Source organism: Alosa alosa, chromosome 19 (assembly GCF_017589495.1).
Source record: "Alosa alosa isolate M-15738 ecotype Scorff River chromosome 19, AALO_Geno_1.1, whole genome shotgun sequence".
NCBI classification, from domain to species: Eukaryota; Metazoa; Chordata; class Actinopteri; order Clupeiformes; family Clupeidae; genus Alosa; species Alosa alosa.
The window spans coordinates 27,200,166-27,225,645 of NC_063207.1; the positions used below are offsets into that span (position 1 = coordinate 27,200,166).

A 25,480-nucleotide genomic window follows, 5' to 3' on the forward strand; every position below is an offset into this window, starting at 1 on the left:
TATGTGTGCTGTCGCTTGCACTGCACTACCACGTTGGAAGAGTTGTCTGCTGACAACTGCTTATGCTTTTGTCACAAAGTGTCAGTAAGTCATGGCCGACCAAAGAAAAGCTTGCACTGCAAAAAAATAAAATCTAACCAAGAGTTATTAATCTTATATTAAGATAAAAAAAAATCTTTTTGGTATTGTTTTTAGTATGATGAGACTTACCTAGCAGTCTCTCGAAATATTATTTTGACTTAATTTAAAAAGACTTATTTTAACCCTTAGAACCCTAAGCTGTTTTTAGGGCATTTTCACTACCTTTATTCATAAGGATTTATTCTGGTCATTGTAAGTGCCACAAACACATATTATATATTGTTTTTTTTTCAGCAGAGTCTAGGCTATACAGATCTGCCATCATTTCATGTATTAGTACTAGCATTGATTTTATTTTGATTTTTAAAGAATTAAAACATAAAAAGCTTATTATAAAAATTCTTATATTTCGACATGTATCTCACCACAGCAAGCTCATAGCTCTACATGCATTTCATGTGTGTGTAGGGCAGACTGTCCTGAAACGGGCAATATAATTGCCATGTTGGAGGGATACTCTGGGGCTGAGCAATTTACAGAAATATGTGGTGTGTGATTTACAGAAATAAATGCCATTTATTTATTTAGTGATTTAAATGACCTTTCTGCGCTCCATATCTGTGACACAAACTGATCTGACCTGATTTGACACGAGGTTGCGTGTTAGCCAGCGTGTCTATGGTGTATGCACTCTCAACTTTTTAACCTCTGCCAACTTCTCAACTTTTTACTGGATTGCCATGAACAAAGTAAAGGCAAAAAAGCTGTTTCTTTGTTAAACAAATTTGGATGCAATGTGAGCCTTGAATTGGATGCCATGCAGGAATTTGCTAGGATCTCAAAACCGGATTATGAACATGCTTTGCTATAGAGAAACACACGATAGCATTGGATTATGCTTTGCCACAAAAACAGACAAAAACGTGGGGTAAGTCCAGCAATATGAAGTTATTATTTTGCTGTCACTTTGTTTGTTTTATAACCCAGAAGGATGTACTTGGTATCAAATGATAGCTCTGAGTCTCCTCTTTCATCTGACATGCGTGCCATATCTATCCGATCGCGGGTCCTTGAAAGTGATTCAAACGAGAGTAATGGGTGTGCAGCGTTGGTTTGTGTTATTATTGCGTTATTATTTTGCAGTCACTTCGTCTGTTTTTATAAGCCAGAAGGATCGATATACATGGTACCAATGGATAGCCCTGTGTTTCCTCTTTCATCTGATATGCTTGCCATATCTATGCGATCACGGGTTCGCGAGTAATTCAAACGAGAGTAATGGGTGCACAGGTGAACGCAGAGAAGTATAGACTGTAAATATGTTGCAATTTGATTTAATTTCATGATTTTTTTTTTATTTTTAAACTTGATCGTACAGACAAGTGTGTAGTCTCTTTGGAAAGCCCCACTTCTGCTCTGTCATGCAATAAAGGTTTCATCTCGCTGCGATGAACAGATCCGGAGCAATTTAACAGAGAATAAAGGGTGTGTTTTTTGACGCACTTTGCGTCAATCGGGTTCTAAGGGTTAAGGAGTCTTATCAAGACATATTTACTCAACACACTGGCAGACAAATTTGCTTGTTTTCAGGATAAGACGTCTTAAAAGACGTCAAACTCTTCTTAAATTAAGTCAAATAATTTTACGAGAAAGTGCTAGATAAGTCTCTTTATACTGAAAACATTAATAACTAGGTTTTTTGATCTTGATACAAGATTAATAACACTTGGTTACATTTTATTCGATTAGCAGTTTTTACAGTGTGAGACTGGGAAATGCCACACCAATCCTGAGCTACAGAGCTGGAAAGGCCTTCATCCCATCATCTTCGTAGGAAGAATACTTATGGCACATAGTGGTTGGTGAGACACATCACCCATGCTTCCTCCAGTCAGCACCCATACTGTCAGACTGTGTGTATGTGTGTGTGTGTGTGTGTGTGTGTGTGTGTGTGTGTGTGTGTGTGTGTGTGTGTGTGTGTGTGTACACATGTTTCATATAGAATACCATCCAGACCAGAAGTAATCCAAACATAACGTTGCCGAACATCCTGGAGACGGGGTGGTCCTCAAAAGTCGACACAATCTGGTGGCTTCTATTCTTACACCCATAATTGCCCTGCCGATTTAACTGCTGTGTGGAGCCAGGCGTTGGGGAACACCGTCACCCTGCAAAGCCGGCATGGACCTCCCAGGCAGAGGGGAGCCACTTGTCTGTGGCACTGACCTCAACCTCTGTTTGGCCTTAAACCCGGTGGAGAGGCGGGCCAAGGATGCGTGGGGGATTATGAAAGGGATCATCTGGATTAACGCAAACATGACATTTTCGGTGACATTCCTGGCTAGTTCAGGGAAAAAGGCAGCCAGACGCGCCATTCGCCTATGAGCCTCCTTCCCCAGCCTCAGTTCAGGAGCGAGAACGCACAGTGTGCCAGAAAAGGGGAGAGAGAGAGAGACAGAGAGAGAGACAGAGATAAATGAGTGACAGAGGAGAGAACAGAGGGGGAGAGAGAAAAGAATGCTGCAGACCAGCAGCATTCTTGGTCAACAAATGGAGGGTCAGCAGAATCCCAAACTGTTGGATGCAAAGAGTGAGAGTGTGAGAGATAGAAAGTGGGAGAGAGAGAGAGAGAGAGAGAGAGAGGAGTGTGAGCTCCTGCTTTCCCACACTCGACCCAGAGTGACCTCTTTCACCCACTCAGTGCTCGGGCCATCTGCACACTCCCATGAGAGAGGGAGGAGAGGGAGGAGAGGTGGGAGAGAGGAAAGGAGGCGGCCACTAGAGGATGACAGCAAGAGGAAAAGGATGAACAGAGACGAGGGTCAAAATGTGGCCAGAGGGGGTGGACAGTATATGCGGCGTGTGTGCGTGTTTGTAGGGGACAAACCACACTCTTCACTCTGCAAACTCAGCAAGGGATATGTACTCTGGGATTAAAAAAACACTATTGGTCAGTTGAAATATTAGTCGATTGGCTGGCCAGTCGTTTAGAAATGATAGAAATGATATATGGCAACTAAGCTGAATATAACTTTAATCATCATGACCCAGCTTTGGTGGTGTGACCTTGCTTTTGGTGGTGTGCACTGCACTGCGATGACCTGATCCATTCTGTCATGTTGATAAACTCCCTTGGCATGTCCCACTACTCTGTCTTTAGCTGTTGAAAGTCTCATTTGCACAGCTGCTTTCAGCCTAGAATATGACTGCTGATAACCCTTGATCAGCTTGCAGTTAACCATGTAGTCATGACTACGGCAACCCCCAGCCAACATTTCTGGGAACTCGCACTAGCGTCTACCCTGAAGCAGAAGCTAAACATTTAAAGAAATTAAACTGATGTAAAGAGAGTGCCAAGAGAGGCCAATATTTCACAATTAACTTGTAAAGGACTCATTTACATTTCTATGACAGAATGTCATTATCCTCCAGATATATTGTATTATACTGTGATTTATTCTGTTGTTTTTTATTCATGCTTAATATAGCTGATGTGGGTTTTCAGTAAGCCCTTGCACACTGCATCTCTGACTTCCCCTGAAGGCTTATGAAAATAGTGCACAACAGCAGTCCTCTTCATGAATTATTAATCATCCTGCTGGCTGTGATCACCTTTGCTGACTAACTCTTGAAGGAAACGATCTGCTATTGGCCAGTCTGTAAAAGACATCTACAACTACCAAATATGGAGACCCAGACATACATAGCCACATCATGCATAGGTGTCAAAGGTTCTTAGCGGGACTCATGATGTAGTGTGAACACTGTGCACATGTATCCAGACAAGTTGTGATCAGGGATACAATGCACTGCTGCACTGGGGGGCTCCACCACTTACCTTTTGAAGTGTGAACGTGAGCTGCTTGCTGCCGACCGCCGAGTCAGCAAGGTTGGACATGCCCGAACTCTCATCCAACCTCAGACGCTCCTCCAGGGTGGCCCTGTTACAAACACGCACGCACACACACACAGATATAATTGGAAGTAATGGGAAAACCCCTCTTTAAACAAACATTTCCATTAGTGCATGAGGCATTCACATCCTTTCTTTAACAATCCCACACAAGCTTTAATAAGTCACGCCACCCTCTCACACCACAACTTGGATCTGCACGGGTCAGAGTCAAAGGGTAACAGAGAGAAGGAGATGGTTCGGAGCCTCAGCTATCTGCCTCTGATAGTTTTCACAGAGTGGTGCAAGACCAATCCAACAGGGAACATTCCAGACTTTAAACCCTGAGCAACCTCTGGCTCATCGCAGAGACAGATCAGCACAGCAGGCAGTGTCTCTCCAAGCTTATGAGCCTAACCCCCCCTCTCTCATAGATCACCAAAGACCAGCCCTCTGTGTGTAGCGTGGGGTGGGGTGGGGTGGGTGACTGACCCAACAGGGGCAACCCCTACGACAGGCTCCCATCTATATTTGGGCCTCTTCCAAGGGGCCTTCTCCTCTTCCTGGCTCCAGCATGTGTCACCTGTCAATTAACCAATAGGATGTTTCACAAGCCCCCGCCACTCTGGCATTCCAGAGTCCAACAAAGACGGCCAGATGGACAGGCACAGGCACTAGGCCAAAGGGAATGCGGAGGAAATGGACAGTCTGGCAAGAGCGCTCTGGTCATTAGGGTATAATCTTTAATCAATGACGCTGCTCAACTACTGAGGGAGCAGTAGAGGGGTGGGGGCACTGCCAGCCAAAATGCCTCTCAAATTGCCCCATAATCTTTGGCACAGGGTCAGAGCAGCATTAGGAGAATGATTAAAGGTTTATCAGGGGCAAATGGTATGCTGCTGTAGGCTACTGGCTGGGTCCTGCAGCTTATCTCGCTCAGGCAAATCATTTGGAAACGGCTAACACAGAAGTCTCAGTATAGGGGAAGCTGATACCAGCCAGGTCATAAAGCCAGACTATTGTCTGGTCCTCCCAGAGAGTCTGAATACACACTAACCTCAGGACTGTACTCTTACACAACTTCTTGCATGCAATCCTCAGTGGCTACTACATTTGACTCCACATAGCCAGACAGACCATCCAATGAGCGCCACTACTCACTTCTGGAGTTTCTGCTTGCGCGCCACGTCGCCAAAGCTGCGGAACTCTTCTCCAGCTTTGATCTGGTAGAAGCGTGGCTGGCTCTGCGGCTGGGTCTGCCTCTGGGACAGGCCCTGCTGGGCAGCCGCGGCGCCGGACCGGAGGTCAGCGTCTCGGTCCTGTCGCCGGCCGTCCTGCCGCTGCTGGTCCTGGAGCTGGCGCCTCTCGAAATGCAGGAGGCGGCGCTGCTCGCGCACCTCGGCCACCCAGCTCTTGTCGTCATCATCGTCCGAGGTATCCTCGTCGGAGCTGCCGCGGCCCTCCGGCTCCTCTTCCTCCTCCTGCTGGGCCTTCTTCTGTGGTTGGGGGAAAGACACCAAATTCCAGTCTCTATATTCACATCTGCCAGTCAAGCGACTAGGAGAAAGTGCACGGTTTTGAGACTTACTTTGGCTAACAGGCAGGCTACACCGGGTGTGCAACTGAAGCGCTCCATTAGCGGAGCGTAAAGCATGTTCTAGAAGACTGGTCTATTTGTTTGGAATGTACAAGCCGTTTTCACAAGCCATCCAGTGTAGCCACTTCCACTGATAGTGGAAGCTAATTGTTGCGGCAGATGCTCTGCAAGCGGGACTGAGCGCATCAGTTACGTGTCTGGTCTAGCCTGCCTGTAAAGGACTTTAGATGTTCTAAACCAGTGTCTGGTGCATTAGCTATTAGCCTCAGTAGTGAACCTCAGACTTGTCGGCCACCTCACCTCTTCCTCAGCCTCCATCTCGGCCAGCATCTTCAGCTTCTTCTTCCTCTTCTGGCTGACCTTGGAGACGAGCGGGTTGAGCAGGCGGTACTCCTCACTCTCCTCGTCCACCTGGTAGTCGGGGTTCTCGAACATCACCTTGAAGCGGTCGTCACTGAGCAGGCTGGTGGAGCCCTGGGGAAATAAGAGAGTCAAAAGAGGAAGGTGAACGTGGATTACAGAGGAACGTCACCCTAATCACGGGTCAAAGCATCTGCTTCAATTTGTGGCATCTCTCCTCTCCACAGAGGTTTGGGCTTGAAGCCCTTTAGCATTACACACCGACAGTTACACCGAGACATTAAACACACCGGCACAAATAAATATATTTCTTTATAAATGTGTCTGTGTCCTTGTGCATCATTGTCCCACCTTGGCCTTCTTCTTCCTGGACTTGAGCAGGGCCTCGTCCTCTCCCTCGTCCATGAGCTTCAAGGCCAGCTCCTTGTTCACCTTGGGCAGCTTCTGTCTCAAGAAGAGTCAACAACCAGAGATATATGCTAATGCAGTAGTTCTAATCCATTTAAAAATATTTGTGTTTGCAGCCCACTTTGAATGACGTGAAAGTAAGACATCAAAAAGCAAACAAAAGTTAAAGGTGCTCTAAGCGATGTTGGGTAACGTCACTTCTGTTGACGTTCAAACAAAACAGAAAGCTAGCACGTTTAGGAGAGTTTTAATTTGTCAATTTGTTTGCTGGAACAATTTGTTATGTTTTTATGGTCCAGGCTGGACCAAGTTGTTTTTGTTGCTATTTGTGGAGCCTGGGCTGTCCACAGAGACCATGTTTTTTACAGTGTATACATGGCACACGCAGCTAGCGGATGGTGAAGTGATGTTTGCTGTATGTGACAAAAAATGTTTTAGCTTAGGAACTGTGTAACATTGCTTAGAGCACCTTTTATTTAATGTTGCTTTTGACATAGGTCTGGTACAATGAAACAAAACTGGTGTCCTACTGATTCTGATGTCTCTGAAAGTTTTTCTATTTGACGGACTTAAGCGCGATTTGGATTAGGCTACACCTGTTTTTAAAAGGCAGAACATTTTCTCGGCAAATTTTCACTTCTTATGTGCCACCACCCCCCCCCCGGCTACCTCAGTCCGCCCAAGTCAAAATGAGTTCCAGCATCCCTGATGCAGGCCTTGAGCAAAGTATCTCCATAAATATAAGATAATAACCATAAGGCATGAAAGGACACAGTGTACAGGGCCACACCTTCAGCTGCACCCGCTGGGTCCTTGATTCATCAATCTTCTGTCGGATCTTGTCCTTGCGATACTCATCATAGGCAAATGGATTCACCATCGTCTTGACCTGATGGAAAAGCATGGCAGGGTTCTTTCAGGCCGTTTCCCAACTTCAGAACATATGATATGACAGCATGTTGTAACTAGCAATCAGTGTTATGTAGCAATGTGTTTTTGCATTTTGAAAGAGAGAACACTGTTATGAGACACATAGGGCATGCCTGGTAGGAAAAAAGACAAACATTTCCTACAGATTAATATCAGTAGCTCATTAAAACGTGATGAAGATTAATGCAACTGCTCCATACTGACACTGACAGTGAAGATAGAGTGAATTAAATGTTTGGCATTCCAGACACTCTCACAGACAGGCACAGGCACACCTTCACATACCTTATGGTAGAGGCGGATGTCCATAAAGAAGCCATGCATGTAGGCACGCAGGAGGGGTGTGCCAATCAGATGGGTGAGACCTACAGGGTTTATCAGAGGACAGTTAGCTGTACCACACGCAGACACAGACAGAGACACCACAACTATCTCCACCAAAGATAGTTCCAGCATATTGAGCAAATGTATGGCCAATTACAAGAATTCATCCAAATCAAAATCTCAGTGAAATTAATTGGTCCCCACATGGATGGGTTGATCACATAAGAAACCAAGTAAGCGCAAAGAAGCATTGAGGGCACAGCACAAAGCTGACAAATGCCATGAGTTGTGCAACCGCCATACATGTGCATGTACATTGGAACAACTGAACGGCTAATTGAAATGTGAGGCCATAAGTCATTGTGCTTTTTCACTGGATTTGACGGGAGAGTAATGCCTTTTGCAGGACGCCTGTAATTAAAAAAGCACCAAATCCCTCTTAACAAGTTAGGTCAACCCTGACTTTATGTGTGTGGAACAAAACTCTGACTCTAAGCCATGGATGTGGTTCTTTGGAGAGCCACACACAACTTTCTTTTTTTGTCAGCTGGCCTCACACCCGTTGTGCTGGAGAGGTCAGATGATCCATTAGGGGGAGAGTGTGTATGTGTGTGTGCATGTATGTGAGAGAGAGTGAATGAGAGAGAGGGAGAGAGAGAGTGAAGAAATGAGCCTGAGAAACCACCACTCCCCCAAGGGTGACTTCCTGTAACGGGGGCCTCAAGATTTACAAGGCCCTTACGTAAAGGCGTCTGGCAGCATGCCTGATGCGTGTGGGAAAGGTCCTGGGTGGCCCGCTAATTAGCAGTGTGCCAAACGGAGAAGCCTGCGCAGGACGCCTTGGATGCATCGGCGCTGTCTGCGAAGCATGTGAGGGGACGCTTCAAAGTAGGTGGGGGGCGGGTGGTGGAGATCGCTCCTGCTGCCTCCGAGCGGAAAAAAAAAAAAAAAAAAAAAGGCAAATGAAAAAGCGATGGGAGCCCAGGCATGCAGGTCTCCGCTCAAGGGCCTCTCACGCACCACGATACCTGGCCCATGACTCACCAACCACATCTGAGGCTTGATGTACAGGGTGGGGGGGGGGGGGGGGGCAGGGCCAGGCCCCTTCAGAGCCGCCACAGCTCAAACGAGGCACAGCAGAATCAGCCAAGGAAAAAAAAATAAAAATCGGCCTTTATCCAGGTAAAGTCCATGGGAACAAAAAGGCTGCATACCACTGACGTCCGCCCGCGCTCGGCGACTACAGGGCTGAAAACAGTTTGATTTGTGTGGACTTAAATGGTCTCCGTCGAAGACTTGGAGTGAACAATGACTGACCAAAACCCACACGCTCTGCCTAAAGCACTAGAAGCCCTCGCTTTTCATGGGACACCAGCCGGCAGTGTTGCTTGGTTTGCCACCAGGTTTTTTGTTGCGGAGCAACGCGGCATTCTCTCATCCTGTGTGTGACAAAACTCTGGACTGCTCACTCACGCTGTGACATAACTACCACTCCCGAGAACGTTTGTAGAAACGAGAAAAAAAAGGAAAGCCAATAAACACTTTGACCAGGGCCATAAACACTACACCCGAGACGGTCATCTGGGCTTCCTTTATCCGGAAATTAAACTGTTTTCATGAGAACCTGAGGAGCTCCGCAAGACTAAACAGAAGAGAGGAATATCGAACAAGTGAACCCTCATGACGTCACTGCGAGTGTCCTGTTTAACTAAGGCTTCCCTTGCAATAACTTTCTGAGAGAGGTCAGGGGAGGCCAGTGGGTGGACGGAGGAGAGAGGTCCCTCAGTGAAGCGCGAGAAAGCGCAGTCTTTGGCCCCATTGAGGTCTTGTGTATAAATATGAGTGCCTGGATGGTGAAGAGTGTGTATGTATGGACATATCTGTGCCTCTGTGCGTGAGAGAGAGAAAAGGGGAAACCAAGTGAGTGTGTGTGCGTGTCTAATGCTGGTGTGATCAAAGAGCAAAGGGAGGGGAAAAAAGACAGACATCCCTCCGCCTCCGCCTACTGTTATACAATCCCAGCATTCCACAGCTGTGGTGGGGCTTCCCTCCAGGCCCCCCACCCCCACCCCTCAGCCCCATTCCCATGCTATGTGCCTGTCATTGGAGCTCATCTCCTTTCTGCTGATGGCTGCACTACTGCCTTTCGCCATCTCCTCCACGCTTCCCACCTTCCTTCCTCCCGCCCTCCCTCATCTCCCTTGTCTCACGTGTGGAGGTGTCTCTTTCCTCCCGCCTGCAGATGGTATCAGCATGTGCTGCTGGCGGCGAGGGCCGAATTTCAGCAGGCCGCCTAAACCAGCAGGATTTCTTTCCTGCACCTGGCACCACTACACACAGTGGGCCACAAAAGGGGGTATTAGGGGACTAGGCCATCATAAATTTCAGCCTCTACTGATGGTGTAACCCAATGTCTGGTGGAGGCTAATATAACCCATTCATCAGGAGATGCCTGGGAGAATCGGCTATGCGAGACCTCTTACCTCTCTGTAAAGGAACGGGCTAACACACAGAACACTACCCTAGGCAGTGCATTGGATTCCATCTCAAAGTGAAGCACACTCTTATAAGACAGCTTTTGTGGAAAAGGCCTGAGCTTTCTGTGGGCCAATGAGGACAAGTTTGTAATTTTCCATTTTCACATAATCTGAAGGACCACACAGAAATGGATTCAGTGAAATCAAATTAAAAACAAAAAATTACCCAGGTTTTCCAAGTCTTTCCGGGTGACGAACTTGTAGTCGTCGTAGACAGTGGTCTCCGGGTTCTCCTCCAGCTCCTCGGTCAGGTTGTCCAGGAAGGAGCACCAGCGCGGAGCAGGGCCGAGAGCCTGAGGTGGCACAGAGGACAGCCGTGAGTGAGCAATGGCCAGAACAGAGAGGGAACTGGGTCTCCACATTCACACAGGGTTCCCCACATCAACAATCATCAGCATGAAGGACCTCCACATGTAGGCCAACACACATTTCCTGGGAGGACATATTTGTTGAGTGTATTTGAGTGTTTTTGGTAGACTGTGAAACATTACATTTCATTCCAGTGTTTAGCCAGGCTTACATAAGCGACTGAAAAGGGACATGTGAAGGAAAAAAAAATCAGTAGTATGGCCTTATTAACCTTGCACTGTGGAGAATAAAACTTGGGCACACTAAAGTGAATTATGCTCTCATTAGTAGACCCATGCATGTCCTTTCATAAATATCTTCTAACACGATGAAACACCTGCTTTTGACTTTTCGTGTAACAGAATGACATTAGTTTTTTTAGGGTGAACTTTGTCAAGGCCAATTCCTTTGACCAAATGTCCATCTATGGAATACACATGGCCTACAGATCATCTTCACTGTTGACAATGACACCATTTCTAACCTTCCCAGACTGGTATCTGCACATGAGGCTTGTCAGGGGGTATTTCTCTACATATTTCAGCACTAACTCCACCTATAGCATTCTGAGAAAGTAATCTGCCATGGTCACGCATGAACATGTCAGTGCCATCCACAAACACACTGCTGTATTGTGTCACAACACATTCTTTCCAGAAAGCCATGATAGTGGCAAAGGCACAAGGAGCTTGGCTGACACCACCATCATCAATGTGACGTCCAAGGGAGCGGTACGATTAGGGCATGGGGTTGGCACAAACGCCTATGGGCAACATGAGGGTGAGTAATCAGGTCTTGTGGTTCTTCAGCTATTTCACAGTGAAAGCCCCAGGGGAGGGAATCCATGGGTGGGTCGTCATATGAACATGAAGATAAGTATTGTATCTTGCTCTCTTCCTTCCTTGTATGTTTGGGAGGTGATAGTCATTGGAGGCCAAAGTCATTAGAGAAAAAAAAAACAGTTCAATGTCAAAAATACAAGTACAAGACACTTAAATACTTACTGGTATGTACAATGTGTTCATTTTGGGATCTTCATTGGCAGTAAAAAGCATACCTACACACAAAGAGAATGGAAAATGAGTATATGATATATAGAATGTGTGAGTGTCAGTGACAAAGCAGGGGTCTGTAAAACAGGTTACTCCTATGCAGACGTGGCTCGTTCACTTGGGCAGGAGGGGCAGAGCCCTACTAACGATTCATCCACTAGAAAAGTAGATCCACAAAATATTTTTTTTAAATAAAATGTTGTTTGTTTATTATTGTAATCTGTGGCAAAGTACTCAATCATGTTACATTTTTGTATGATTCGCAAAGAAATTTCGAAATGATCGCAAAGATCTCGTTGATCATATCCATAGTTGTTGTAGGCCTACTACGTCACATTTCAGCGCCTGCTGTTTGTCTATGTAAATCTGTCGACCGATAATGGAACTGCAGCTAGAGCGCGGTTAGTAGAAGGTCGGGTGGGCAGATCATGCCACTGCCCACCCTATACGACGTCAGAACTTACTGTGATATGCCTACTGTACTGTAGTATGCCTACTGTATTAGTCCGCACGAGGTTTGTGAGGTCAGACAGACAGTTGAAAAATGCCAAGTGAACAGCGTGTGTGCAATAGTGTGGAGTTTCTCTGAAATAACTCATTCGAAAGACTTGATTTTGTAGTTAAATTAGTTATCAAAGACCTAGGACCTGATCAGCCCGACATTAACATCGTATACCAACAAACAAAGGACAAGAGTCGGTCATTTAATCAGACATTTTCACGTTCGTGGTAGGCCATATGTCTGATAAAAAGCTCTGGTTGTCCTAAACGCAATAAAATGTTCTGTTTTCCATGCCTGTTTTTCCGATCTTCTGGGGACAAGGGGATGTTTGGAGTAGGCTAGTGTAGGTGTGTGTGACATGAAACATTTTTAGAGAAGGCAAAAAACTTGAGGCTTGCATCTGAGTTGTGCAAATTAGCCATGCTGGGGAAAGCTAATATTGCAGCACAACTCGATGAGGGCTACAGTGTAAGTGCGAAATCGTGTAGGCTTACGAGTTTGTTCACCTGAGAGTGACACAGATAAAGTAAAGCTGATTGCACAGACATTTGATGGGGCTAGTGTCATGAGAGGAGCATCTGGTGGAGTCGTGAAGAAAGTGCAAGACGGTACCCTAATTGCTATGCACATCAATTGAACCTGGTGATGGAAAAGGCTCGTCAGCAGCATCCTCAGTGCGTGTCTTCTTCGGATCTTTATGGTTTCTCCGCTTTATTCACAAGATCTCCGAAAAGATTTAAAAGCTTATTTTGGAGTGTTTCAAAATAATTGAAACATCTGGACATTTTGATACAATCTCAGTTAGAGAGGCTAAAGGGTTTTCTCGAATGCTCTTAGATCCCAAGTTTTTATTCATTTTAGACCTGTTCTACAAGATCATGCCCCGTGTAGATGTGCTCTATGCACAGCTGCAGAAAAGAGCCATTGATGCAGTGGAGGCACACAGGGTTACAGACAAGTTTGTGGCCAACATGAGAACGATAGGCCTACGCTTCTAACTTTGCGCAAATTGCCTATGAAGTGTGTGACAATCATAGATACCGCTACCGACAGATTTTCATTCACTGGCCATTTGTCTGCCGCCATCCTATTTGATAGTTCAAGCTTCCTCAAATTTTCCAAATCATTCCAAGGAGTTCGTAAAAAAAACTGCCCTTTTACTTTTATGTGTCACTTAATATTAATTTCTATACAAACCACGGTGGACACACAAGCACTCATTCCATGGTATACCCCCCATACACACAGAATATTTACCTTTTTAATGAATAGCCTACTTTTAATTTACTCTTTAAAGTTGAGCTGGCTCTTGAACACAATAATTTTGTTACTTATAATTTCTTTTATGAGTAGGCCTACATGACAATAAACAACTTGAACTTGACTATGAGAGCTGAGTGGTGTAATGCGGCGTGAAGCCTACGCTTGGAGCTCCAGTGGAATTTTGATTTCGATTTCGAATTCTCGGTTAATTTGTTTCCCTCTTTTCCCCCAAAGTTTTTCCCCCAAAGTAGTTCTCCACTGATTTGAGCTAATGAGCTGATTACCGGTACCTACCTTGTAGCTTTTGTCTGGAATCTCAAAATTTTAAACTTCACTTCTTATGAATAAAATAATTATTATGTAGGTTAACCATAGGTTAATAATGCATGAACAAAACGGTGTTTTGACCGCAAGTGGTAACATTATGTAATTCCATTCCCTAGATTTTGCTCATAGCCTAGCCATAGAAAGAAAGAGCCGTAAAAATGAACAAAATCTCTGTGGACCGTCCTTAGTGTGCCTTTTTTTTTCTAAACTTGATCATCAGACTCTGACCGCCTATTTGTCAACCCAGGAGCCGGTAATGGGTTCTTATAAGAAAATGTATGGGTGTTCCATTCTATTTCAAGAAAAGATTCTTCTATATTCTGCGAAAAGGAATATCAAGGTGTTCTTCCCTGAAACCCACAGACACGTCTGAACATTCTTTATAGGTTTGTTTATCTGGCTTAGGCCAGGAACACCGAGGAAATGCAACACACTCCCACTTATATCCGAATGCATACCAGGTGAGTGAAAACAATTCCCAAATTCTGAACCAGCGCACCCCAGAGTTAATGCCCCCACGTTACAATTATCAAGGCCAAGATAATGGATACATACATCCATCGTATCAGTTGGGCAATATCAAATCTCCATCTTCCTGTAAAGCCAATGAACTGCAATCCCACTACATTCATATGTATTACTGTATTACTGTATATTTGTTACATCATACCCCAGTGCATTTAGCAAAAAGTGTATGACCTCTGCTCACGTAACAACAAAAAAACATGTTGCTTGTTTTTTTTTTTTAATTATTTGTCAACCCAGGAGCCGCTACTGCTCCTATGAGATAAAAAACCTCCAATTCACAAGAATTCCAGGCATTTTCCTGACTTATCAGCAACTGGACAGTCCCAACCCATATGTACACAGACAGCAATGCTGTCTTTAACACCATCATCTGTCATTGGATATTAAAGCCTTCTCCTAAGCCACTGAATTCTCCAATAAACTGAATGTTCAGTTAAAGGTTAAAGGTTAGCATCTCCCAGCCAAACTAGATGTAAGAGTCAAAGGTCAGAATAGTTTATTCTTTCAAACACTGAATGCTAAAGTCCCAGTCCCTAAGGTTAGCTGTTTAACACTTTACATTAGTTATATCAGCAGAAAACCACTAAATTCTCTTTCTTTCTCACAAGTTGCTGACACAAATGTAAAAAGTATTGACAGTGTAAGAAAAGTGTTACTGTGTCCCTTTGACACCACGTGGTAACATGAACCTTACGTGACCAATTCCCATAGAGTGTGTATAAAATTCAGTTTGTGTTACTACTGCTACCATCTAGTGTTTACAAGAAGCATTACACCATGGATAATGATAGCTGCATCACTAAGAAAGAGAGGGCTTTTTCAGTACATGAGCCAAGGGAGGTTAAAATATGCCACAAATCTAGAATCCAGTAAGCTGCGAACAGTCCATTTTCCACAGACAGCTTAATAGATTTATCAAAAATAAAAAAAAGTCAATAATTTCTAAAAAATTAAACACTAATATATGACGAAGTGGCCCTGAGTTTGGCAGCGATATCACCGGCATATATGGTAGAGCAAACGCAGTATTGCGCAAAAGAATTGCCAGCGTTAAGGTGTGATCAAACGCAATAAGTGGGTTGAGCCAGGTTGGATTCAATTAATTAAATGTTTTTTTAAAGCTGACTAATAGCAGTGTTGAGCAATACGTTTAAATGGAATGCGTCAGACGAGATTACAGTAGTCTTTGAAATCTCAATATTGCGCACCTGAATTACCCTGGAAAACCAATGTCGCATAGATTTTTTGCCTATAGCCTACTCCTACTGTCCTGCTTATGATCACATAGGACGGCAGAATGTCCCATTCTTACCATAAAGGGATGATGACTTATTTGCCAATAGAGCCTAGATCAACGTTGTTGCATGCGATTGGTTTAACCCATGCTTTTCTATAGAGGATGTTTTGAGTGCTGTGTCTCCTCATTAGAATGTCTCTGGTTCATATCTGTATTTGTTAGCGCTATGCTTTTGAGCATGAGCTGCTAAATAAAAGAAGGCCAGTGCTGAGGATGTCCAAAAATGGTCATATCAGAGATTTTGTGACAGGGACTACAGGAGAATATGACTTCAGTCTGGTGGTAAGGAGAACATACACTGATGGCCAATACAATTCTGTGTTGAGTCAAAATAAAATTTGGCAGGACTGCTACTCACCAGAATTTGGGTAGATACAAACATCATTGATGTTGCTCTGAGGTTCCACGGTAGAGAATATTTTACCCTGCAAAAACCAAAATATGTCAAAAAGGTTCATAAAGGACATCAAACATTTTTAAAAGTTATTTGTAATAACAATTTATGTACATATGTGATGTGATTCTGGCAACCTTTGACTAAGGCAAGGCAACTAATCACATATATCTTCAATAAATCATTAGATTCAGAGGCAACCAATCTCACTCAGGATATTTGAACTTCTGAAAATTATAAATGCGGCCCAATTGCTTCTAAGTGGCAGAGTTTGGATATGTCATGCCATGCCAGTCACAGCAGGACACAATATGATATGTGCCACATCTATGTGCTACTAAATCAAATGTACAGTATATTGGATATCTTAATATCATATATCTGTTATGTCATCACACGGATTAGAACTTTAATGTCAACATTTTATATAATTAAGCTGACACAAGGCAACGTTTTGAGCACTATTGCTGGGCAAGGTTCCTGTGTATTGTTGTTATGGCACATTCCCATTGATATTGGACATCATTTCTTTTCTTTTGAGTTCTTTAATCATCAGTAAGCAAATATTTATGATCATCCAGTCAAAAACATAGATCCGATTGTGTGGTTGCCCAATAACATTGCTCAAAAAGTTGCCACATGTATTAGTGTCAATGTCGTTGGCAACAAAGTACAGATATTCAAATTATTAGGTGAGATGTTGTTGTTTGTGATAGATAAAATTTGCTATTATTGCTAAACATACAGTTGAGCATGCATACTGAAAATAAAGAACAGATAATTCCTCAAAATCTCACCTACATTATAAATTTTTAAAAGTTTTGTGTCCACACTACACTGAAACGCCATAGACATGCATGCTGGTGGTGCTTTCGGGAACATTAACTTTTATCACTATGATGGCAACCACACATCATCATGCTAGAAGTTCTCCATTTCCCCTGTACATACTATAACACAAACCCAGAGTTTTAAAAGTTATCCACCTCAGAGATCTTTTTGAAAAGTATTTTCAGTGTTGGAATATGCCGTTTTAATGAGGACGGAATGGCTAAGTGGAGAAATAATTATGCGTATTTAGATTCACCAAACTTAATGTGGACAGGACCTAGGTCTTTCTAATCAAATTAACTTGCAATGTTAAATTGTTCTAAGGAGGTGTTATGAACAGTGATTTCCCAAGCACTACATTCCATACAAAGTTACACCCATTTCCATGACCTGTAAAAACCTGTAAAAGGAAATCAACCATACATTGATTCCTAATGTAATAGGGAGACAAGCCTCAGCAATGTCTTCACCTATCCATGAATCTCAATTCAAGGGGAGGAGACACTTGTGTTAAGAGCGCCTCTCTTACCGTGTCCTTGTGCCACATCTTGATGATCTTTGAGTCAGCAGAGATCACCAAGTCCAGCTGCTCGTGGAAGTTGAGGGACTGGATGGGAAGGCTGTAGTAATGGTCCTTCACTAGCAGCGGTTGTGACGACCGCAGGTCATACAGGAGAACCTGCGGGAGGGCCAAACAGGTGAATCTGTGGTCCCCGCAACTAGCTCGGGATAAAACTCATTTAACATGCATTTTTCATACACTCAAAAATACAGCTCTGGAAAATGTGAGAAAAATGTGGTCTCTTAATTTTGAATATGACCATTAACTCATTTGAATGTCACTCAGCAACCGTAGGATGACATCAGAAAAATGTGCAGTGGTCTCTTAATTTTTTTCTAGAGCTGTATGTCCATTTAAAATAAGTTAATCAAAATGTCAGCTTTAAAGCAACACCAAAGAACTTTCCCTCTGTTGCACGCACGCTATTTGTTTATCCAGCACTGGCTTTGCAAATAACAATGTCCACAGACAAGGTAGAATATTTTGCATGACTTATAAAAGTACGATGTATTGCGACATCAGATGCAAGTCAAATTTGTAGTTTCTTATGTCTCATTCCATCGAACTACAGATCCGCTACCCGATCTGGCAAACTTACACAGTGCGGTTATAGCCGATAGAGGGCTCGAATGTAGAATTGCCGTTCACCCTGTTACGAGTTCATGAACCACTGAAACGATTTTGGAAACATAATTTTAAGGTATAAAAAACTCTTTGGTATTGTTTTAAGGCATCAGTCTCCACCTGCTTAGCCATGTGGTCTATAAAGCATCCACTCACCTGACCAGTGCTGGTTCCCACTGCCATCCCGAGGGAACCATTGAATTTGAGTGCAGTTACTGATGGCAGGCCATCAACTCTGTCAAAAGTGCGTGCACACAGACACAGACACAGACACAGACACAGACACACACACACACACACAGACACACACACACACACACACACACACACACACACACACACACACACAAAGGTTTTGGATGTGATGAGATAATAGTGAAGTATACTGAAAACAATGTGATCTATGGCAGGGGTTCCCAAACTTTTCCATGACAAGGCCCCCCAAAAACCACTAGGTTCTGGCCAAGGACCCCCCTTGATGTGCTATTAAACCCATCGACAATACTACGGCAAATGTAAAAATACATTAAGCTAATCCTAATAATTATTTTAGCCACAAGCACTTCGCGATGGAGCATACAGGGTGTAAAAATTGCATTTGGGGCTTTCTGCTATATGAGAGTTATCACTCTACTATTATTCCCAGTTATTATCATGGGAAATATAATGTTCAGATATGTGACAAATTATTATAATGGCATTGTATAACAAGCATTTTTCTTTCCAACTTGCTGAGGCCCCCCTGGCACCCCCTCACGGCCCCCACTTTGAAAACCACTGATCTATGGTGGTGATGGTAGAAGAAGAAAAACTCCACGAGTGTGAGGACTCACTCTGTGCCATCAGTCACACTGCTCAGGGCACAGTCTAGAATGCTCACACGATTCCTGGCACGCGGATCCCAGCATTCAACCTTGCCCTGCAAAACACACATAGAAACACTATACACATTGCCCACCAATACCATCCAAAAGTCTAAATATAGGAGCTACAGATACTGCAAGTCTTCAACTTCCCCTACCTCTATTGTCCCAGTTGCAAACAGGTGATGAACAGGGTTGATGTCGCACACATTGTGCTCTCTGTAGACAAGACACCCAACCCCACCCAAGAGGGTAAAATGGTGAGAGTGGAAAAGTTCTCAGACATATCAACATATCTCTGACATGATTAGAGGTCATGTGTTCTGACATATGTGACTATGTATGAACTATATATGAAAATGGAAACTTCAGAAGAATGCATAAGGAAGTAGACAAAGACAAAGACAGAACAGAAGTGGGCCTGGTACTGGTGCTCCACCTAGTGGGAGGATACTCACACTGCACTGGTCTCAAGAGAGTTGAGGAAACGGCCTTGTTCCAGATTCAGTCTGTATATTTCAGAACTGGAAGAGCAGATCAAAACAATGCATACTGCATTACATATCAGAAGAGGAAGCGATCCATCCTCATACCATAAATGCCTGAATGGTGCAACACACTTGCAGTGAGACCTTACCTGGCCCCCACAAAATACAGGTCACAGGAGGGGTAGTGATAGGAGAAGTCTCGTCCAAACTTTGGAATTCGCGTTTTGTAGTAGAAGCCATGCTGGGAGTGAAACGCAACGTAGCGGTCCATATGGAGAAACACCAGCTGCGCCCAAATGGAACACACGAGTGTACAATGAGTAAATGAGCATGTGCATGGTAAATGGTAAATGGTAAATGAGTGCGCAAAAGTACAAGTAAACACACACAGAAACAGTCTTGCTGATACAATAAGGATTCTATATATAAAATGTCTTACCTTGGAATAGTCATCAGAAAGGATGTCAAAGGCAACAACTGAAAAAGAAAATAAATACCATCACTGTAAAAACTATAATTAATACTAGAGTCGAACGATACCAGCATCAGGTATAGGGTCAATACCGTGCTCGCGCCGATACAATGTGGCTATCTAATTAAATATTGCCTGTCTCTACAACAATATCTTCGAAATTTTGTCTACATTTTTTTACAGTTACAGTTAGTAGCTTAGTTTATAGCATAGAGCCTATATACATGTACAGTAATCATGCATGCGTGTGACAGTATTGGGTCATAAAATAAAGACACACCAACAAGGGGAGACACATGAACATAAATAGACTATCAAAACAAAAGATGGTTGAAAAACATCACTTTCAATGATCCATTCCTATTTATGTATATTTTCAAAAACTTTCAAGGGCCACAACATTATTTTTTTTTTCTTTCAAGGATTTCAAGAACCAGTGGGAACTCTGAAGTTAGGTATTCTTGATCTATGAGACATGATTTCAGTGTGTATACCCTCGAGTATGCAACATAAGAAAACAGGATATTTCCATGATGACCTCAGCATCATCATAGTCTAGCCTTAAGCCCAGTGCCCACCAAGCCTACAGGCAGACGTCTAATAAAGTCGGGTCTGTCGATAAGCGTATGTGGCTCAAATCAGCGTGGGCTGGGCAGCACCTCCGTCGGTTTTTCTACAGCCAGTTCAACATTTCTCACTTAACATGATTTTTTAATGAATTATGCCAGTCTACAGCAACTTCACTGACTCTGGAGCTCAGTAGATATTACATTAGGGCTCCACAATTAATCGAATTTTAATTCACGATTTTGGCTTCCCACAATCAAATTTGCGTGATCGAGCGATGTTAAAAATGCGTACCCCACCCATAGAACGCTCCACTACGAAACAAATCAAGTGCTCCTTAAACCTGTCTGACCATGTGCCTGCATTTAGGCAAAAAATCGAATGTGTGGCACACAAGCGGCTCATCCATTGTTTCAGAAATATTTCAGCTTTCAGGCAAGTGAGTTGACTTGCCTGAAACCTGCTTGCTTCCTCTGATGTAGGCTATAATAAGAGTTGAACTGATGACGGGATCCGTGAGTTCTGTTTATGTAACTAACAGACTACATGTGTGGAACCTACGATGTGCATATGCGTCTCAAGACACAACACTCAAAATGAGTGAACAATAATTAAAATGTAGCCTACGCACTATGCAGTGTTTTACTAATCAACGAATAACCAATCGACTAAACTCGTGGAGGAGAAGCAGAGCCAGAGTTATTGGGAGCTTTGGGAGGATTCACTGTGGGTCATTACGTTTTGGGCCAGTCTGAATATTGTGAGCTTAATATTGCTTTTGACATTTATTTGCAGCTTGGGCTGTGCGGTCTCAGCCCCTCACTCGCAGTCTACCCAAATATTAACAAAGTAGCACACACAAAAACTGCTCGAAGGTTGCAGCCAAGCCTATATTTGCAGCAACTTAGGGGAGTAAATATGGGGGACAAATGTGGTGAGCCAGATAGCAAGTCTAAAAATAACTAAAATGAATGAATAATTGTGATAAATAATAGTGATCTCAATATTAATCAACATAATTGTGATTATCATTTTGGCCATAATCATGCAGCCCTAGTGCACATTGACACATATATTACCCCTTGGCATTGAGTAGATATTCAGTTCATGTGAAAAGCATTAGATCTCCATACAACCAGTTTCATTGCCATTTTGTCCTCATTATAGTGCATATGGGAGGTATCTCAAAACTATTGCTTACCATCAGAGTCCAAACACCTCTCAAATTTCAAAGATAACTGATAAGTGTCATAGCAGCGTATCCTGGGTTTGTAGGTGCCTGCAAAATCATGTGAACAAGTAACAGGTTACACTTACACTTATATATGGCTGCAGAAAGACATAACATTGACTTCAAATTTAATTAAACAGATTTACTAATATGCCATATATTAAAATATCTCAGGTCATAAATATGTTCTAAGGCTTACCTGCAGCCAAAATGTACTGCCCATCACGTGACACTTTGAGTGAGGTACACACTGTAGGCATCTCAAAATCCTGTATCAGTTCAATCCTACGTTGGATATCTAAGGGGAAACACGATGTTCAGTAAATCAACACACCTTACAATTGGCCACAGAACAATTTATAGTTCTCAATTTACAGAGATCATATGCCTACAGTCATACCTTAGATAGGGAGAGCAGCTTCACAGAAGAGAACTTCTGACGGCAAATTTGAGGAAAAGTTGGTAAACCACCCTTCTTAACTAATCTGAGGGTGCTGATTCTGAATATTTTGTTAACCAAGCTCAATTCTGAGTTCTACTGTAAGCTGCATAATCAGCATTTTAACATAAAATAGTGATTATTTTTGCTTATTTTTTCCTAAATTGGGTTGATTTCAAAAGTACCTAAAACCAAATAAAAGTGTTCTCTAAATACATGTTTGAGCATTAAATAAGCAATACTATAGTTTATTAACGTATTTAATGGGAACATGATTACAGTTAACATGTAATAAACTCGGAAATTCTAATCAAAACACAACCATATTTTCTAGTAACAGTTCAGTGTTCTAGTAACACTGGATTTGGTATGTGTGCTTGCCTCCATACTAGAGCTTGATAATGTGCTCTTCTAATATGCCATTGAGCAGCATCACTTGTTGGTGGTAGAGCCTCCGATCCTCGACATCTAGAAAACAGAGTGGCTCTGGCATAGTGTTGTCACGATACCAAAATTATGACTTTGATACAATACCTGCCATAAATATATTGATACTCGATACTGAAGCGATATCCAAATCCTAAAATATCTGGAAAAGGAAGGACGCAGGCCTCCTCCAAGTGTATTGAGTCATTTGTGTTGAATTTAGTTCACTTTTGGTCAATTCTGGGTTTCAAACTTCTTAACTTCCTACATAATTATTATTTTTGTAGTCAGTAAAATAGTAGTTTGTGTGTGATTAAGTCCTTTATTGTTTATTATAGCTCATTTATATTGTGTGATGTTTTGGCAATAAATTAGCTTTAAATAGCCAAAGTAGGCTAGATCAAGGTCAGTGTTCAAATTACTGCATGCAAATCACTTAATGCTATGCAGAAGAGCCTAATCTTTAGGCCTTCCTGCGTTTATGGGATTTCTTTGACAGTTGCAAAGGGAAAAAGTGAAGTCTTCTTTGCTCCCAGTGTAATTTAATAAGTACGTTTCAACCACTCTTTGGGTCTTAAACAGATATGCCTACACCATTATTACATTACATTACATTTGGCTGATGCATTTTTAACCAAAGCGACTGACAACATGGTAACAGTTAAGTTTTAAAGCAATTCTCTCAACAATTTTAGGACAATTTAAAAACGGTACAGTACAGTAAAATAAGTGCATCACAGTGAGTGCTGTTTTTAAACAGTTGAGTGTCAGTTCAAGACGGATGGTAAGTGCTAGGATCAGCAAGACTTGTTGTAAGTGGTGCTATGAGAGGATATGTTCTCTAAAGAGCTGGGTCTTCAGGAGTTTTTTGAAAATGGAGAGGGATGACCCTGCCCTTGTAGGAACTGGCAGTGTGTTCCACCAACGAGGAACAACAGATGAGAACAGTTTGGATTGGCCTGAGCGTATCTGTTGCAATATCTGTGTGCATTCCTACATTAGGTCTATTTCTTTGATAGTCAACATCATTTGCTACCACATAACAAATACCAAATAACAAAACAAAAGTTTCTTACAAACTTTCCTGCATACTTCTTTAATGTGCTGCAGCCAGATGGGTGCCCTAAAGACATAACTAGATCTTGAGCATCTATTACCAGTGTTGAATGAGCAGTTTTTGTAGTGATCACTACTGGACATTCCACATTGCTAGACAGCACTTGAGTGAGGATGACTTATTTCCACTTCACAAATAACCATCGCTATCTGCAATAGCTACAGTACAGGGACATTAATCAGTTTATAGCTGAGGATTTGTCCTAGGTCCACTTCCCTTTCAGCATCATATGCAGTAATGATGCACTGGAGAATGTTTCTTTTTGTTGCACTATAAAGGATATCTTGTCTAAATTTTATTTTTATTTGCAAATAATGCAATCTCCATAGCACTCTTCAGCAACCCTCAAACATGCACACTCTTCCATTTTTTTGCATGGCTGGGATTTGCATGGCTTGAATTTCCCCTGGGGATCAATAAAGTATCTATCTATCTATCTATCTATCTATCTATCTATCTTTGAATGATAGGAAAGAGCACCAGTGAGATGTTTTAACTAGGCAAGCACAGTCGCCTTTACAGTAAAAAGATACAGTGTAAATCCTCTGTAAAGACTGACAACTGTTCATAATAGTTAGTGACAAAGTACTTTCTACAGAAAAATGAGCAGTCACTTACTATTCTATCAATTTATTTATTATCAAGGAATCTATTTTGCTTCTAAAGGTCATACTGAATTTGAGCTATTTCAATTTATATTTTAATTTTATCTTATCTTCATTTGCTACTTGAGGGTCATTGGGGTAATTCCTGTCCTGTCCTACAGCATATCTGATACATAAAGAGTATATTAATGCCTTTTTTTTGCAATTCCTGTGATATCTGATGGCAAAACCAAAAAGTATGTGAATTATGCTAATTATGCTAATTAGCAAGCTTAAAACTCAAAATTGAGCTTGGTAAACAAAATATTTGAATTCAGCACCCTCAAATTGTGTGAAATAGCCCCTTTACCGACTTTTCCTTAAATTTGCCAAAAGGACTTTTTCTGAACGTTTGTTAGCTATCTGCTCTCCCTCTATTAGAACTGACATGCAGGTTAGAACTAGAGAATGTAATTCCAGGGAATTATGAGTGCATGAAAAAGCAAAAATGGCTGCTGAATGAAATATTGTTGAATATTGTCTAAAAGATGGAGGTCAGATAGAGAAAAAAGCTGGCGGGGAGTCATAATTGATGACAGCTGCCAGTTGGAATGGGTGAACAGTTAAATAGTTGAGTAGTTTAAATAGTTAAATTATTTTATAGCGAATTATTGTATTAAGGACTTATTTTGAAGTTGAGGACAGAGGAGTTGTAGTTGATGACGTTGGCGGGAGTTGTAGTTGATGACGACTGACAGTTGAAATGGCTGAACAGTTAAATAGTTGGATAATGAAAATGGTTGGGTTATTTAATAGGGAATTATTGTTGTGAGTACTTTTATTTTGAACCAGTTGTGGGCAGAGGAAACAGTTGGCGGGTGTCATAGTTGATGACAACTGACAGTTTGAAAGGCTGAACAGTTAAATAGTTGGATAGTTAAAATGGTTAAATTATTAGAGTGCATGAAAATGCACTCTATTGTTATCCGAATTATTCTTAATATTAATATTATTATTATTCTTCTCCTAACGCTTTTTGTGCGTTTAATACAGCTTCAACCGTTTAACTTAGAAACTTCATTCAAACTGCGTTGCGTACAGGTCTTACTTATGTGACTTCAGCTATGTATTCAACTTTGTAACTTTTATACTTTTTAAACTATTAATTAAAAACTACTAACATTTCCCCATTGACTTAACATTAGATTATGACATCACAATAGCAATTAGAATCCTATGCCAGGTGTTCAGGCCACCTGGAGCCACAGGGTGTGTTCCAAACGGGAGACAGCTGCCTACTGCCTCCCTCCCTACATAGAGAGCTGTCTCACTAGACATGACTTTGGATTAAATGCATCTTTTAAAAATGAGCGTAGCACTCTAGAATCTTTGGTTAACACTACGGTATGACGTTAGCAAAGGCCTGACGTTAAACT

General features: G+C 42.3%; 1 protein-coding gene across 1 annotated transcript in view; it reads right to left on the reverse strand.

Moving 5' to 3' along the window:
- The window catches only part of nol10 (nucleolar protein 10), a 29,555-nt gene that overhangs the window by 1,202 nt on the left and 2,873 nt on the right, over positions 1 to 25,480 (reverse strand). Inside the window, exons 3-20 of the mRNA XM_048228566.1 lie at positions 21,678 to 21,776; positions 21,449 to 21,526; positions 19,648 to 19,685; positions 19,358 to 19,494; positions 19,179 to 19,244; positions 18,879 to 18,939; positions 18,691 to 18,776; positions 18,014 to 18,092; positions 17,201 to 17,350; positions 15,805 to 15,871; positions 11,482 to 11,534; positions 10,296 to 10,422; positions 7,554 to 7,633; positions 7,129 to 7,227; positions 6,282 to 6,374; positions 5,871 to 6,044; positions 5,135 to 5,469; positions 3,920 to 4,022 (exon numbers count right to left, since the gene is read on the reverse strand). Of these exons, the coding sequence (XP_048084523.1) occupies positions 3,920 to 4,022; positions 5,135 to 5,469; positions 5,871 to 6,044; positions 6,282 to 6,374; positions 7,129 to 7,227; positions 7,554 to 7,633; positions 10,296 to 10,422; positions 11,482 to 11,534; positions 15,805 to 15,871; positions 17,201 to 17,350; positions 18,014 to 18,092; positions 18,691 to 18,776; positions 18,879 to 18,939; positions 19,179 to 19,244; positions 19,358 to 19,494; positions 19,648 to 19,685; positions 21,449 to 21,526; positions 21,678 to 21,776 (1,925 nt within the window). The remainder of the gene's footprint in view (positions 1 to 3,919; positions 4,023 to 5,134; positions 5,470 to 5,870; positions 6,045 to 6,281; positions 6,375 to 7,128; positions 7,228 to 7,553; positions 7,634 to 10,295; positions 10,423 to 11,481; positions 11,535 to 15,804; positions 15,872 to 17,200; positions 17,351 to 18,013; positions 18,093 to 18,690; positions 18,777 to 18,878; positions 18,940 to 19,178; positions 19,245 to 19,357; positions 19,495 to 19,647; positions 19,686 to 21,448; positions 21,527 to 21,677; positions 21,777 to 25,480) is intronic.